The following is a 17439-nucleotide window of genomic DNA, read 5'->3' as shown; positions in this document are numbered from 1 at the left end:
ATGCATGAAGCCTGCATACACAGATCATTTTGTTGCATGATTGTACCTTGGTGCATGTTGCTGAGTGTACATACACAGATGCTACTTATCTCTCGATCAGGTGTGAGGAACCTTTGGCACTCTGGATGTCACAGAACTACAATTCCCATCATTCCTGGCCATTGGCCATACTCGCTCATGAGAACTGTCGTTCAGCAGCATCTGGTGGGCCAAAAGTTACCCATATCTACTCTAGATAAATGGGGAGTCTCCAGCTTTCCGATCTCACATGGAAGAAAACTAAGACAAGGGTTGCTGGGTTCTATTAGGTTTCACCAGGAGGGAAAAGAGAGAGAAATACAACAAGTTTTGATTTAATATGTAACGAAATAAAGTCGCACTCAGGCCGGAGAACATGGGGCATTTTGTGATTCTTCCATGTGTTGTAAAGTCCAGATTCAGAAAGTCTGAGTAGATGGTGCTCCTCATTCCCATGTGAATATTCCTCTTTGGACCATTTAGAAGAACAAATGACCAGAACTTGTTAGAAAATCTGTTTAAGGCAACTGAAACGAGACATTTCCACCCCCCATTTCAGACATTTGAATCAATCTTCTTGAAGACACTTCAATCAAACTTTCTGCATGTAATGGTATATGAGAACCCTAGTTTACAAAAGAAAGCCTTGGCTTGCATCCCAATCCAAGAACTGAGCAGGAATGCTCATGAAAAGCTGATCCAAGCAAGGAAAATGGACAGAGGTAATAAGTTAGATATGATTTGGAAACGTGACGATATTAACTAGAGCATTTGTGTACAAGTAGGCGTATTTCTATCAATGTACAAAATTAGACAGAAGGGGAAGCATTTCAGAATTAGCAGCTGCCAAGTATGGGGCATTGATGAGGTTTTTCTTTAAGAATATTACAGTGGTACCTCTGGTTATGTACGTAATTCATTGTAGAGGTCCGTTCTTAACCTGAAACCATTCTTAACCTGAGGTACCACTTTAGCTGATGGGGCCTCCTGTTGCCGCCGCACAATTTCTGTTCTCATCCTGAGTTAAAGTTCGTAACCCGAGGTACTACTTCCGGGTTAGCGGAGTCTGTAACACGAAGTGTTTGTAACCCGAGGTACCACTGTATTTTACATCTAAAATAAATACTCAAATTCATATGCAGCTAGGAATTACTGTTTAGCATCTGTGTAGACCGAAAACAAAGAGTTGATTTGATGTTGATTCCATCACCGTTGACTTGATCCTCTTTAAGCAGCTCCCTTCTTGTCATTGGCCTGGTTCACATGTTATGCCTAGCCAAATGTTGGCTTAGTACAAATGGTGTGGGCTCCCAGAGAGCTTCTAATAAACCCTTCGCTCTTCCTCAGTTCTTTTTGCTGCTGTGCTAAGTCAGGTTTGTCTTAGCATGTCAAAACATGGGCTCTGCTATTGAGCTACAGCCCTCTCTCTCCACTTCAGGTACCTAATTTGTGTCTTTAGAAAACCAGTAATACAGGTGAAACTCGAAAAATTAGAATATCGTGGTCATCACAATTACAACAAATAAAGGCTTGACATATCTCGCTTTGGATGTCATGAGTCTATCTCATATATTAGTTTCACTTGAATTACTGAAATAAATGAACTTTTCCACGATATTCTAATTTTTCGAGTTTCACCTGTACTTCCAAGTTCTATACCAGATTTGCTCTCAAATGATTTGCCGTGATCATTTCCCTGTCCTCATTGGGAAATTGCTCCCGATTTCTGGTCTGCTTAGGCGGCAGTCCTGTGCATGCTTTCCTGGGAGTAAACACCAGTGACTTTCTTCTTGGTGAACATTCCTGGGATTACACTATTATAACAAGCCTGGGTAGCTCAATTGGTTGGTGCGTGGTGTTGATAATGCCATGGCTGCAGGTTTGATCCCCGTATGGAACAACGACATGTTCCAGCATTGCAGGGGGTTGGACTAGATGATCCACAGGGTCCCTCCCAATTCTACAGTTCTACAATTCTGTGATTCTGTGCATTAGATATTCACATGCTCCGTTGTAATTGCTTTTATTTAATTTTTTACAGCACATGCATTGAATGAACAGGACATACTGTTGCTGGAGCTCCTGAACTGGTTTAAAAGTGATTTTTTCCAGTGGGTAAATAACCTTCCGTGCAGCAAGTGTGGGGGCCAGACAGAATCTAAAGAAAATTTGTCGCCTAGCGAAGACGATCTGAGATGGGACGCAAGTAGGGTTGAAAATCACTTCTGTAACCATTGCCAATTCAGCAACCGGTTTCCAAGGTTTGTATAGGACATAGGTGGGTTAAAAATTTGATCTGTGTTTGAAACTGTATGCTCAGTACAGTCGTACCTTGGTTCCGGAACGTCTTGGTACTCGAGACGCTTTGACTCCCGAACGCCGAAAACCTGGGAGTAAGTGTTCCAGTTTTCGAACGTTTTTCAGAAGCCGAATGTCTGACGCAGCTTCCAATTGAGTATAGAAAGCTCCTGCAGCCAATAGGAAGCGCGCCTCGGTTTTTCACACGGTTTCGGGAGTCGAACGGCCTCCCAGAACCAAAGTTCCACTGTATGTTTTTGGAAGCCACTTTTTCACTTATTTATTGACAATTCCCTTATATAGCACGTGAGAATAATAGTGACCTTTGAAGCAGTACCATGAAGATACTCTTAGTCCTGCTTTCTGTTTTGCTGACAGGTAGCATAGAAGAATGGATTTGTCACACAACTCCCTTCAAGCCCAGCCAGCTTAAGCAATGATCATGAGTGATGGTAGTTGTAGAACCTTTGGCCCTTCTAGATGTTGCTGTACTACAACTCCCATGATCCCCAGCAAGCCTGGCTAATGTCCAGGAATGATGGGAGCTGTAGATCAGAAACAGAGGGCTGACCGGAGGTTCAACCACCCATTACAAGATAGGTTCAGAAGCACTGTCACCATTCAGATATCCCATGTTTCAGAAATTTGCAGGCGGCAGTTGGGATTAAACCCCCTGTAGTCTGAATAAATGCAAAATATCAACATACCAAAGTTAATTCTCTTGGCTGTGCTTTCAGCAGAGGTAAGATGGGATGTCCTTGTTCAGCAGTTACCGTACTTTTCCATGTATAAGACTATGTTTTTTTACTAAAATATAATGTTTAAAAGGGACGCGGGTGGCGCTGTGGGTAAAACCTCAGTGCCTAGCACTTGCCGATCGCATGGTCGGCGGTTCAAATCCCCGCAGTGGGGTGCGCTCCCGTCATTCGGTCCCAGCGCCTGCCAACTTAGCAGTTCGAAAGCACCCCCGGGTGCAAGTACATAAATAGGGACCGCTTACCAGTGGGAAGGTAAACGGCGTTCCGTGTGCTGCGCTGGCTCACCAGATGCAGCTTGTCACGCTGGCCACGTGACCCGGAAGTGTCTGCGGACAGCGCTGGCCCCCGGCCTATAGAGTGAGATGAGCACACAACCCTAGAGTCGGACACGACTGGCCCGTACGGGCAGGGGTACCTTTACCTTTACCTAATGTTTAAAAGGGGGGGTAGTCTTATACACGGGAGCAATCTCCCCCCATTTTCTTAATTTTGAGTTCCCAAAAATAGCAGGTGTCTTATACACCGGGGGGGGGGGTGTTATACACAGAAAAATACAGTACTCAGTTTGATAGCAGGTAGGGATTGGGGAATTTAAAGCAGGGGCTAGATCATGGAAGAAGCCTGTATATTACCTCTTTATTTATTACATTTGTATATTGCTTCAACGTCACTACACTCTAGGTAGTTCCACAAATTAAAATGATGGTTTACATTTTTGATGCAAAAACGATAGGGAGGGAAGACAAATTCAAGACCCATGTCCACTGTGTGAGGGAGTTCTTGGGAGGGAATTATCTAACTAGCGTATTTTAATAATGCAGGATTTCAAAATGTTGGCAGCTTATGATAATGGTTTTAGGTATTCGTGGCAATGACAGCAACACCCCCCCCCTTTTAAATATAAAAAATGTGCACAGGTACAACAATCCCGAGAAACTTCTGGAAACTAGGCGTGGCCGTTGCGGAGAATGGTCCAACTGCTTCACCCTCTTCTGCAGAGCTGTGGGTTTTGAAGCAAGATATATTTGGGACGCAACAGGTATCGTTACAACTCTTTCTCTCTGTGTAGTGAGCCAGTGTGGTGTAGTGGTTAAGAGCGATAGACTCGTAATCTGGGGAACCAGGTTCGCTTCCCCGCTCCTCAGGGTGACCTTGGGCCAGTCACACTTCTCTGAGGTCTCTCAGCCTCACTCACCTCACAGTGTTTGTTGTATGGGAGGAAGGGAAAGGAGAATGTTAGCCACTTTGAGACTCCTTAAAGGTACCCCTGCCCGTACGGGCCAGTCTTGACAGACTCTAGGGTTGTGTGCTCATCTCACTCTAGAGGCCAGGAGCCAGCGCTATCCGCAGACACTTCCGGGTCACGTGGCCAGCGTGACGAAGCTGCTCTGGCGAACCAGCACCAGAGCAGCACACAGAAACGCCGTTTACCTTCCCGCTAGTAAGCAGTCCCTATTTATCTACTTGCACCCGGGGGTGCTTTCGAACTGCTAGGTTGGCAGGCGCTGGGACCGAGCAACAGGAGCGCACCCCGCCGCGGGGTTTCGAACCGCCGACCATGCGATCGGCAAGTGCTAGGCGCTGAGGTTTTACCCACAGCGCCACCCGCGTCCCACAAGACTCCTTAGGGTAGTGATAAAGCCAGATATCAAATCCAAACTCTTCTTATAGTTTCCTGAGATGGAAGAGGTGCCTTTACAATGTCGGTTACTTTCCTCTGGCTTTTCTCTCCTGCAGATCATGTGTGGACCGAAGTTTATTCCTCATCCCAGCAGAGATGGCTTCACTGTGACCCTTGTGAAAACGTCTGCGACAAACCCCTCCTCTATGAGATGGGCTGGGGGAAAAAGCTTTCCTACATTATTGCATTTTCTAAAGACGAGGTATGGGAAGGCGGTGTGGGTTTGAAATTAAGGCAATGCTCGCAAGGGAAAGTTTTCCCTTTAAGCATTTTTAAAGCAGTTTGATCATTCCTTGACAAAGGAAAGAGGAGCTCTTTCCTGGAGTAGTTCTGATATTGCAGTGTGTGAAACTTTCAGCTACTTCATAGCCAGTGTGGTGTGCTGGTTGGAAGGTCAGACTAAAAGGTAAAGGGACCCCTGGACGGTTAAGTCCAGTCAAAGGCGACTATGGGGTTGCGGTGCTCATCTCGCTTTCAGGCCGAGGGAGCCAGCGTTTGTCCACAGGCAGCTTTCCGGGTCATGTGGCCAGCAGGACTAAACCGCTTCTGGTGCAACTGGACACTGTGACAGAAACCAGAGCACATGAAAACACTGTTTACCTGCCCACCACAGTGGTACCTATTTATCTACTTGCAATGGCATGCTTTCGAACTGCTAGGTTGGCAGGAGCTGGGGAAGAGCAACAGCAGCTCACCCCATCGTGGGGATTCAAACTGTCGACCTTCCAATCAGCAAGCCCAAGAGGCTCAGTAGTTTAGACCACAGCGCCACCCGTGTCCGTACCTGGAAGGTCAAACTAAGCCCTGGAAGACTAGGGTTGAAATCTCCATTCAGCCATGAAGCTCGCTTGCGGCCCTCACCAGCTCTCAGGAAGCTACTTCGCAGGTTTTTTTATAATATGCAGATGCAGAGAGCCCTGTACGCCTCCATCTTGGCATCTTTAGAGCAGGGAGCAGGGAGAGGGGAGATGGGATATGCATATAATAAAAAAAATCAAATCCTGTATGTAATACTTCGTAATTTACCCCCCTCTTCTTTTTCAACACATGCTTTTCAGGTTGTTGATGTCACCTGGCGCTACTCTTGTAAACATGAAGACCTGCTCCCACGGAGGACCCAGGTCAAAGAAGCAGTCCTACGAGAAACCATCAATAACCTTAATAAAGTGGTAGGTTGCTTTATCTTAGCAGGCTGGTTAAATTTGCACAAGTATTGCAACGTAAGCTGCCCTTGAATCGGGGACTCAGTCAATCAATAGATTTTTGTTGTTTATAGCCAACGGCCATCGCAGTACAATATAAGCACAAATCGCACAACTACAGAACGAAACATGTTACATGCACCAGACCAAGACAAATCTACAATGTCCGGAATGTCTACCATGTTGCAGTTCAAACTTCTTAATAGAGGGCAACGTGTTGTGAAATTTTGTTTGTTTTTTTATTACCACTTTTTATGTGGTTGGAATGACCGGTAAAGATAAAGGGACCCCTGACCATTAGGTCCAGTCGTGACCAACCCTGGGGTTGCGGCACTCATCTCGCTTTATTGGCAGAGGGAGCTGGCGTGCAGCTTTCGGGTCATGTGGCCAGCATGACTAAGCCGCTTCTGGCGAACCAGAGCAGCGCACGGAAATGCCGTTTACCTTCCCACCGGAGCAGTACCTATTTATCTACTTGCACTTTGACGTGCTTTCGAACTGCTAGGTTGGCAGGAGCAGGGACCGGGCAATGGGAGCTCACCCCGCCACGGGGATTCGAACCGCCGACCTTCTGATCGGCAAGTCCTAGGCTCTGTTACAAGACAATAAAATCATGGTGTTGGACCTTTGCCATACGAGTATCAACTTGTAACTAGAACTGGGTGATACATTGATAAATTGTCTGAAACTGTTATGGTGTTCAGCTGGCAGTGCATTGTGCCAGTTCAAATGGCCTGCAGGCAGCAAAGGTGCAGGCAGGCAGAGCCTGAGAAGGTTGCAAGCACACCCCTTCTCGGGCTCCATCTACCTGCATGCTTGCACCTTTGAGGATGTCCCCTGCCCCTCTGGCTCGCATGAGCTGGAGCGGGATCAGGGCTTGGTAGGGCTGGGCGATCTGTCTTGGCTGCTGCTTCTTCCCCTAAGGTGGAGAGGAAAAAGCAGCCGAGATACTTTCTAGAGTCGGACGTTGTGATATATCAGCATATTGTAGTATCTAGCTGCTGATGCATAATGATGTTGCAAAACATATATTGCCCAGCAATGTTTGTGACACCAGGGAAGCAGGCAGCAAGAGTTGTTGGCAGAAAAGCACCTGCAACTAGTCAGGCCTGCAATCTTCCAGGCTTTCTTCTGCCACCCTAAGCACATCCATTTGAAGAAACTGCATATATACAGTTGAGCATGCTGGAATAATGCTCTCTGAAATTTTGGTTTTGGCTAGGGGCACATTTTCTACCAAAAAAAAAGTCCATTGCTGTTTTAAAACAGTTACAGTTTTTATTATTATTATACTCAGAGTGCTTGGTTCAAAACTGCCACGTTGAGTCTCATTTTACAGTTCTCTTTCCAAGGTCCGTGCCAGTTGTGAGGTGGTTTCAGGTGGCTTACTAGCCAGTTGGGATGCAGGTGGTGCTGTGGTCTAAACCACTGAGCCTCTTGGGCTTGCTGAGCAGAAGGTTGGCAGTTCGAATCCCCGCGACGGGGTGAGCTCCTGTTGCTCTGTCCCAGCTTCTGCCAACCTAGCAGTTCAAAAGCATGCCAGTGCAAGTAGATAAATAGGTACCGCTCCAGCGGGAAAGTAAACGGCATTTCCGTGCGCTCTGGTTTCTGTCACGGTGTCCCATTGCACCAGAAGTGGTTTAGTCATGCTGGCCACATGACCCGGAAAGCTGAGTGCCGCAACCCCATAGTCGCCTTTGACTGGACTTAGCTGTCCGGGGGTCCTTTACCTTACCTTACTAGCTGTGCCTGCCTCACCACTGCAATCTGTGGCAGGTGCCTATGAACCACTTGGTATTTTAACATTCTCACAGTGCCCCACAATGTAGTGTCACTCTGGGAAAATGCAACAATTTGAAAACGGCATTTCCAAACTTCCTGATGCTGCTCAGGAAACCTTCCAAGGGGCAGAGGTGAATGGGAGCAACCAACATCGGGCAAGAGTCAACGTAGGTGCAACGTGTTGAGGCCCTGCGTCCTGGCAGCTGTCTTAGGTTGTAATAATAATAATAATAATAATTTTATTATTTATACCCCAGCCATCTAGTTGGGTTGCCACTCTGGGCAGCTTCCAACACATATAAAACATAATGAAACGTCAAACATTAAAAACTTCCGGATACAGGGCTCCTTTCAGATGTCTTCTAAATGTTGTGTAGTTCTTTATCTCCTTGACTTCTGATAGGGCGTTCCACAGGGAGGTTGCAGACCCTAACTCTGCCCATAAAAGAAATGGATGTTTTGTTTTGTAGGTTTATCAGCAACAACAGCAAAAGCAAACACACCTTCCAAATATTTTGTTGTTTCTATACTATTGCTTTCAACTCTTTCAGAATTTTACATCTCTGCCATATATGAGTAAAATTGTTCGAGGCTTACATGAATTGTGACTGAATTAGGCCTTTCAGTTTAACATGTGAGGCTCTGCAGGGAAAAAGTGTCCTTCATTTGGGAATCTATAACCTTTCCACTTATGCATTAGGTTAATCACCGTATCAAGACCAATGCTACCAGGACAGTAAATTATGTGGAACAAAATAATTGATCCAGGCATTATCCTTCCTTGAATTTTTTTCTCTTGTGTAATAAAATGTTAGAGCTCAGCAAAACGCAGTGAGTTGGAATAAGATATACAAACCCTGTAAACCCAAAAGTTAATTTCCAAGTAAATTATAAAGATTTGATACTGGTCCAAAGCAGTGTGAAAAAGGTTTCAACCTACTTTCCTGTTGCCTTTCTGTTCAAATGGTGCATTAATACAATTTTATGTGTACCCTGGTTATCTGGCCCATCTGCAGTGGTTTCTGACATTCAAAGAGACTGTATTGAAATAAATGATTTGCATTTTTAAAAAAATTGTTACACCAGGGAGAGTGGTAATACAGTTGAAATTAATTTTATTTTTTTTATCATTGCTTTCTGAAATCACAGAGACAGCAGTCTTTGACGGAAGGAAGGAGAAGGGAGCTCTTAGAAAGAATAATTGTGGAGCTTGTTGAGTTCATTTCTCCTAAAACCCCTAAGCCGGGAGAACTGGGCGGAAGGGTATCGGGATCAGTGGCTTGGAGAGTCGCCAGAGGTGAAATTGCTTTGGAGGTATTTAATTCATCAATTGGTGATCATTTTAGAATTCTTAGTTTATGGTCCAGTTCCAGCTTATTGACTTTAGGGCCCCAGTCCAGAGAAATTTAATCATGCTGTAATTAGTCATGAGTTACTTGTCCTATTGATTTCAACGTTGTGATAGTAATATTTGTTTTAGCCATTATTGAGAACAAGAAGAACCCAAACGCCCACTGATCTATATATAGATGGAAGCAATCAAAAGTAAAGCAGGTAACTTGTTAGGATAAAAGTAATAATTCACTCAAAAATTTGTTGTCAGCTGTCCCAATTACATCTGCTCCGGGCAATCAAAATAGATTTGTTTTGTGGACATCAAAGCAAAAGTGCTAGGTTTTTGGTTTTAATCTGTTGACTGAAGGATTAATGATGGCATTTTATCGTTGTATAGCAGGGTATTGTCCTTCTACTACTACTACTACTACTAATTTATTATTTTTACCCCATCCATCTGGCTGGGTTTCCCAGCCACTCTGGGTAGCTCCCAACAGAATATTAGAAACACGATAAAACATCAAACATTAAAAACTTCCCTAAACAGGGCTGCCTTCAGATGTCTTCTAAAAGTCAGATAGTTGTTTATTTCCTTGACATCTGATGGGAGGGCGATTCACGGGGCAGGTGCCACTGCTGAGAAGGCCCTCTGCCTGGTTCCCTGTAACCTCACTTCTCGCAGTGAGGGAACCACCAGAAGGCCCTTGGAGCTGGACCTTCTACAAGAGCTCTATCCCGCTTTTTGATTGAATTGTCCCCAAGGCAACTTACAATAGATAGTAATTGCACTCATATAGCCCAAACGCATAGAGCCCACAGCTGTTAGTCACTTGCCTGAGGGATGGGGCCTGAGCAGTCTGCCCTTCAACTCTGCAGTCCCAGGGCAACTTGTCTGTCCATCCTGGCTGATGGATGGGGGCAGGTCCATCATCTCCTTGCCATCATGCCATTTCTGAGAGGCAGAGGCACAGCCTCCCAATGGCCCTTGGCATGTTTCTCTTCCACCTTAATGTCACTGACTTTCTGAAGATTAGATACCAAGGTATATGTATGTCTCTGATTCCTTCGTATGCCCCCTGGTATCTCCAGAGCCCCACTTTCACAATTTAGGCATAGACAAGACAATTTACCCTGCTAATGTTGCGTTCTCCCTCCTCCTATTTAACATCTAGTGCTGACTGCTGCATAGGATGTAGAAGTGATACAGTTACAGTCATACTTTGGTTCTCAAACTCCTTAGTACTTGTACATTTTGGCTCCCGAACGCTGAAAACACGGAAGGAAATGTTCCGGTTTTTTAACATTTTTCGGAAGCCGAACGTCCGATGCGGCTTCCACTTGAGTGCAGGAAGCTCCTGCAGCCAATCGGAAGCCACGCCTTGGTTTTCAAACTGTTTCGGGAGTCGGACGGACTCCCGGAATGGATTAAGTTCTAGAACCAAGGTTCCACTGTATTACTCAGAGGGTTTTGGGTCTGTTAATTTATTTTCACTACATACACTTTGTATACAGTTTTACTGACCAAACCTTCTTGCAGTTTAAAACAGTGGTGTACCATCTAAGGTATACGATTCAAGCGAAAGAAAGGAATGGGGAGGAGAGAGGGATGTAATAGAAAATGGTGGTATCAATTTTGTCATGTTGTTACATAATGATCTCATGTATGGAGGGGACAGTTCTGGAAAGGAGCCCAATGCCCAGCTGAAGCAATGGAGAAGTCATTGCTTCCTCTTCTCCCTCACTGAGGTGGCCCACAAGAACAGCTGCTAACATGTGACAGTTCCGGGAGAAGATAAACTAGGTTGGCTCCATTACTAAGCCAAACTGCCTTGTTGGTTTCTGAAGATGGTAAATCAGGCAAGAAGATTGCTTCCACAATCTTCTTATTCTCTGGGCAAGAGCTCAAATTGTGTCAGGAATTCGCCTGGCAACAAGTCATTTCTCGTGTAGTTGTTTCTTTGACCCTGGCATCATTTTGCTCGTTATTTTGGCTCTCCCCGTTAGATTGGTCAGGATGAGGTTAAGGGGAAAGTACACTGAATAACAGGAAATATGATAATGGGCCGACTCAGGTGATCAGTCTTCAGAGATACAGTCATACCTCATGTTACGTCCGCCTCAGGTTGTGTATTTTCGTCTTGCGTCCCACGGCAACCTGGAAGTACCGGAATGGGTTACTTTCGGGTTTTGTCACTCGCACATGTGCAGAAACACCAAATCACGCTGCACACCTGCACAGACATGGCACTTCGAGTTGTGGGCTTTTCACGTTATGGACGGGCCTCTGGAAAGAATCCCGTCCGTAACACGAGGTACCACTGTGTCTCTGAAGTCACCCCTAGAATATACTTGCATATATATATGTGTGTGCATGTGTCTTGTGGCAGATATTTATTATAAGTAATTAGGGGACTAATAAATATCTGATGAGAACCTAATTTGTACCTTTGGTCATAATAGAGCAAAGAAAGAATTTTTATTCCAACTGGAAAAGAGAAGGCCTCTAAGCTTCTCCACCTTAAATACAATATAGTAGAAGATTGTTACACACAGATATCCAATAATGATGAAAAGATTAGTGGATGGGAAAAAGGAGTATGGAGGATGGACTCTATGTGGAGAAAGGTTGAATCAGACTGGAAAATGGTGAGTATTGTACCAAGGAAAGTTATCTTATAAAACTTATTCGTTCCAAGTGTCATCATCTTGAAGCCGCAAGGCTTTTTGTTTGGTTTTTTGCTTCTGTGGATTTTTGTGTGTTCAGCTTGAGTTGGTAAATATTAATGTCCAGCTTCAGTTAAGATTGCCGGATGACCAGAGTAGCTGGGAATAAAAAGCAGTGTGTCTTTCAAAGCAGGATGGTAGAGTTGGCTGAAGATAACAAATATCTGTTCAGATATTAAACCTTAAGTCTGACATTTCCCATTCAAAGGTGGACTGATACAAGAGCTGCCTGTAGAAAAAGAAATCCTGCCTTTCCAGAAAATTAATTTTTCAGCTTCACAAAAGGGTCTTTACATTATATCTTTTTTCTTCATTGCACATGAGTAGGTAGAATTTCCTAATCCAAAGTGTTACTTCCCCATCTGCAAAGCACCAAAGTATGTCAGTCACCTTGCGTTAATGAAGGTCCTGCCAAGCTCATTTTCATTTCTAAAGAATCTAAATAACAATTGGAACCTAAGCTCACAAACCCAAGGAAAGGAGACTGGCAGATTACAATATGAAGAAGAAAACATTTTTAGCATTGGGCATAAACAGCAAATCAATTCTACAATAAAATCAAAATAATGTATGAGAATTCTGCAAAGTATTATTATGTATGTTTCAGTAATGAATTGAGCTGTTCATACTTGCTGTTAATTCAGTCCAATAATGTATGTTTGCTCCAAAATAAGTCCCGTTTTGCCTAAACACACTTGCTAGCTAGGGAGTAACTCTCATTGAGCTCAGTGGGGTGTATATTGAATTAACATACATAGAATTGTCATCAGCTGCATACTTACAGTCCTTAGGTTTCGCTTTACAAGATTGTAGCTTTAACAAATACAAGTTTTTTTAGTGTTTCATGTGTGCATTTTGTTTCTAAATAGGTTTATTTAGCTCGAAAAGAAGGATCATTATCTGGTTACATCTGCTGGAAGTTTGAATGTGGCTCAGTTGGGCTAAAAATTGACAGCATTTCAGTCAAAACAAGCAGCCAGACATTTCAGAGTGGAAAAGTAAGGTGGATGCTGCGATCTGGCAACACTGTAGTTGATGTAAACGGAGGCAAGTGTGAAATTCCTAATTTTTTGAAAGTGCACTTGCAAGCAAAGCAAGAGCAATTAAGATTAATTTACGTCTATTCTTTTAACTATGCATTATCTTATACTGTTAATGATGCTTATTCATCATCACAACAGCCATGCAAAGTAAGCCATCGGTTCCATTTTACAGACGTGAGACTGAATGATAATAGCTGGCCCAAGGTCACCAGAAAAGTCAGTGGCTGAAATCGAACTTCAGGTGTTTCTTACTTACAGTACAATCCTGCCCATCTTTCCTCAGAAGTAAACCCTGCTGTTCTCAGTGGGGCTTACTCTTAGGCAAGTGGGGGTAATATTGCATCCCAAAGCTTTAATCCTACAGCCACTTACTTGGGAGTGAGCACCATTGAATGCAGTGGGAGCCAAGTTCGATCAAGCATCTATAGGATGCTACTGTTTTTTCTAGATTTTGTGGGTTGAAAAAAGGAACGTATACAATTCTGAGCTGCTCTTTGTTTCATATTGGGGTGGTGAACCTATTTTGCTCCACCCTCCCATCAAGGGCTGCATTCCCTCAGTGTTCTCATGGCCATATCCCAGCAGATCCATCTCCACACGCATACTTCTGTCATTTGCATAGTATTTGCTTTAGTTTCCCCCCTCAATGCAAGTTACAGGTACAGGAGCACAGTCGGGATCTGGACCCCACAGCAAGGGCCAAACCATTTAAAGCCCCTTTTCCATCTCCTGGGTTCCCAATCTAGACTGGGTCCCTGCCAGCCATTTTGCTGTACTTCTGTTCTGGTGGTGAAGAAGAGACAACCCTCTCATTGCAGCTAGCTCGGAAGTTAAGAAAAAGGCCTCATGGGCCAAACGGAAAACCTGAGGTCCACATCCGCCGGCCAAAGGTTCCCCTTCTTTGCTTATATAGATTACAGACCTGACAAACAATATAATTTGCTACCTGTTCCATAGAAGCTATTAAGCTGATTTCATCTCGTTACCTGCAAACAGGACTTAGATAAGGCACGCATTATAGACTGTCTTGTTCATCTCTCCTGTGGTTTTGGCCCATAGGGTTGCTTGTTTTGGGTCTTTATTAGACATGAATCTTGCATTTGGCTGCAAACATTGGATTATTCTGAGGCAGGAGAATTTTTGGTCTCCTGCCATTGGCAAAGCATAATTGAAAGCTGTGGTTGGAACCAGTGCCATGCGATATATCAATTAAACGGTTTGAAACTGGTGTGAAGACCACATTGCGATAACATTTTTGAGCCTGCAATGTATAGCCAGGGGAGCCTGCCTGCTTGCACCTTGCTTCCTTTGCAAACGGGCTGCATCCTTCCTTCTTCCTCCCTTCCTCCTGGTCACTACTGTTGCCCATCCCCTCCCTTCACAGCCCAGCCACTGCAAGGGGTGACAACTGGGAAGGAGCATGCAATGCCAGGATCCCACGCTCAGAGAAACATCTGTTCAGGGTTTGTTTTCTTTGCAAGTGAAAACTACAAAGGAGGCTGAAAGAGGAACCCAGGAAGAGATACGATAGCAATCGAGGGAGAGAAGGAGCGAGAGGGAGAAAGAGAGTTGAGGGCCACTTGGAAATAAACTTTTTTTGTGTTATGACCAGCTGACGTAAGCAATAGTCTGGTGACAGCTCCTCTTATCTTGCCCAACTCAGATCGCTAGGTCTGCTGCTTCCCAAAACTCCTTTGTTTCAGTGGGAGTGGGGGGGGGGGAGAAGGGCATATTGCAAAATAACAATGAAATAATAACAGCAGAGGCAATCAATCCTTCTAGCAGTTGCCTGCACGACACAAACAACGCACCAAACACTCTTTCGCCTCCTCACTCTCCAAAGATGTCAGTGTTTGTAAAAAGCAAAAAAGAAGGAAAGGGTTCTGACTTCCCTTTGTCTCCTCAGTCTCCTTGTCGGCACAAAGAGAGTCCACGAGAATATCCTTGCAGAGTTTTATTCTTAAAAGTCTTTGTGCAAAACACAACTGAATACACACCAGCACCAACCAACCAACCAACCCAAACACCAGCCTCAGCAAACTAAGATTTCTCACTCTATATATACAACTTGGTGCAGGCCGCTGAGTCATGCTGACCCAGCTTTATTCGCATTAAAGAAACAGCGGCCATTTTAGCCGTGACAAAAGAAGCATGTCTATGAAACCTGGTGGAGTCCCATAGGCTCAGATTCCTGTCTTGCTCTTGGAGCATCCTTCAGCATTTGTTGGGGGGAAATATTTTTCTTCTCGCCTGAAAATTTCTCTGGGTCCTTGCAGGGGCAGGGGGGTGTTATTGAGGTTTGTGTGTGTGTGGTATTCAATGAGAAAGAGGCAAGGAAGGGCCCTGATGGTGGTGGAAGTGGCAGGGATGATGATGTGGCTGGGTGAGGACCAGAAGAATGCATTGATGGTTCTGAATCCATGGCTGGTGGGTATTTTTTGCCTAGTATTATCGCCCCTGGCAGTGGCTAGGCAGGCAGACCCTTCCCAGCGATTTTAAAGCACCGCCTTCCCAGTGATCCCCCTCACTGTGGCTGGGCCTTGTAGAGGGAGGAGTGGGCATAGTGGAACTGGGCAATTTGAGGCATCATGATGTATCAGTAAAGGTAAAGGGACCCCTGACTCCGGACTCTGGGGTTGCGGTGCTCATCTCGCTTTATTGGCCGAGGGAGCTGGCGTACAGCTTCCGGGTCATGTGGCCAGCATGACTAAGCTGCTTCTGGCGAACCAGAGCAGCACATGGAAACGCCGTTTACCTTCCCGCTGGAGCGGTACCTATTTATCTACTTGCACTTTGAGGTGCTTTTGAACTGCTAGGTTGGCAGGAGCAGGCACTGTGCAACAGGAGCTCACCCCGTCACGGGGATTCGAACCACCGACCTTCCAATCGGCAAGTCCTAGGCTCTGTGGTTTAACCCACAGCACCACCCGTGTCCCTGATGTATCAGTACATCGCAATATTTAGCTGCTGATAAATCACAATGTTAAAACAACCCTAGTTGGAACTGCAGCAACTGAATGAACAAATGAGATTTCCCCTTCAGAACCTTTTTTGACCCTCTTCTGCTCTCTGCTTAACCCCCTCAATGTATGGGCATTGTTTGGTTTCATAATTCTCTTCATCCCCCCCCCCCAAATCCTTTGCATGATTGCATATTAAAGCGGCATGACCGTATTCCTTTAAATGTGCTTGTTTTGCATTTTCTAAATTGCTTCCTGTCCTGGAGACAGTGTAGGCCCATCTAACCCATCTCCACCAATCTGGAATAATTTTTGGCATGATAAAAACAACAACACAGACACCAATTTCCAGATGTTTACAATGCAGATGAGATATACATTACATATGACCGTGACCTGGGGGTGGGGACCCAAAGAAGAGAAATCCTAAATCAGTTTAAATACTAACATTCAATAAGCTTGTATTTTGGGCTATACATTGGAACAGGCATCACAAATCCCTATTTGATTTTAGTATATCTAGGATTTTTCCTGAAGCAGATAAAGCATAAAAAAACCTATGAATAATAAATTAATTTTGACAATGGTCCATATAATTGTCATTAAACGAAAACTAATTTGCAGTGTTTCTTTAACACTATCCTTCTAAAATTATTGTTTTATATTTTTAACAAAAATCTTTTTGTCTTTCCCTTCTTTGTAGATAAAAGTCTTCATTCTTATCCTGGTATTTCCAACGTAACAGATGTTATCTTGGAAGCTGAACTAAGTGGAGGGGATGGTGATATTGCATGGCAACACACACAGCTGTTTAGGCAAAGTTTAAATGAGGCTGAGGATTGTTTTGAGATCATTTTAAAATTCAGTGATCTTTGAATATCTAGATAGATATTTACAGAAGACATCTGTATCAAGCAAGGACTTCTGGCACAAAATATAAAAGAAATATATGAACTACGTGAAGACGTCTTGTCTAAAACATTGTATCTTTCTTATGACTGTTGAGAAGAAACAAATTTTGTAGTAAACGTAGTAAAAAATAAATCCTTGAAAACTAGCTCCAAATAGTTACCTATCAAAGGGAAAAGATGCATCACTTTGCATTTAAAAGGCAAGAGAAATTAAGTCTGCAATTCTGTGCACATTTACTTGAAAGTAAACTCCATTGAACAAAGTAGGAGTTACCTCTGAGTAAACACTCATACTCTTAGGTTGCATATACAGTAATTGAAAATTAATATTTTCTTATGTTCAATCTATACTGAAAGGTGGTTGTTTTTTTTTTTATTACAACTGAATGAAGATTTTAGCTTCTTTCAACTTTGGGTTTTGGAATTTGTTAAAAATGCCTCATGTTGTTTTATGTCATCTGTTTGCTCATAATTTTATAATAGACAATTTATTGCATTCCTAATATTGAAGAAAGATTATGGAACTGCAGAATGATTACTAGCTCCTGATAGCATTTTTGCTTGAATTTATTAGGCTTTCGGAATTGAAACTTTGTAGACAAAAGAGCTAATTTTGATGACTGTTAAGTCCTCCTTAAATCTCCCCAGATGAAATTTTATATACATATACTCGAACTAAATATTTTGAAGCTTGGTTGGAAAAAATAAAGGTATCGTGTCCCTGAAA

At 43.8% G+C, this 17439-nt stretch overlaps 1 protein-coding gene across 1 annotated transcript in view; it reads left to right on the top strand.

Annotated features, from left to right (window-relative positions):
* The window catches only part of NGLY1 (N-glycanase 1), a 23975-nt gene extending 6536 nt beyond the window's left edge, over positions 1-17439 (top strand). Inside the window, exons 3-11 of the mRNA XM_081882178.1 lie at positions 578-740; positions 2060-2279; positions 3992-4113; positions 4812-4957; positions 5814-5924; positions 8889-9053; positions 11535-11720; positions 12668-12845; positions 16505-17439. Of these exons, the coding sequence (XP_081738304.1) occupies positions 578-740; positions 2060-2279; positions 3992-4113; positions 4812-4957; positions 5814-5924; positions 8889-9053; positions 11535-11720; positions 12668-12845; positions 16505-16677 (1464 nt within the window). The 3' untranslated portion in view covers positions 16678-17439. The remainder of the gene's footprint in view (positions 1-577; positions 741-2059; positions 2280-3991; positions 4114-4811; positions 4958-5813; positions 5925-8888; positions 9054-11534; positions 11721-12667; positions 12846-16504) is intronic.

Source organism: Podarcis erhardii, assembly GCF_964252035.2.
Source record: "Podarcis erhardii genome assembly, chromosome: 12".
Lineage (NCBI taxonomy): Eukaryota > Metazoa > Chordata > Lepidosauria > Squamata > Lacertidae > Podarcis > Podarcis erhardii.
The sequence above is the reverse complement of the archived record's forward strand: the minus strand, read 5'-3'. Positions and strand labels throughout refer to the sequence as shown.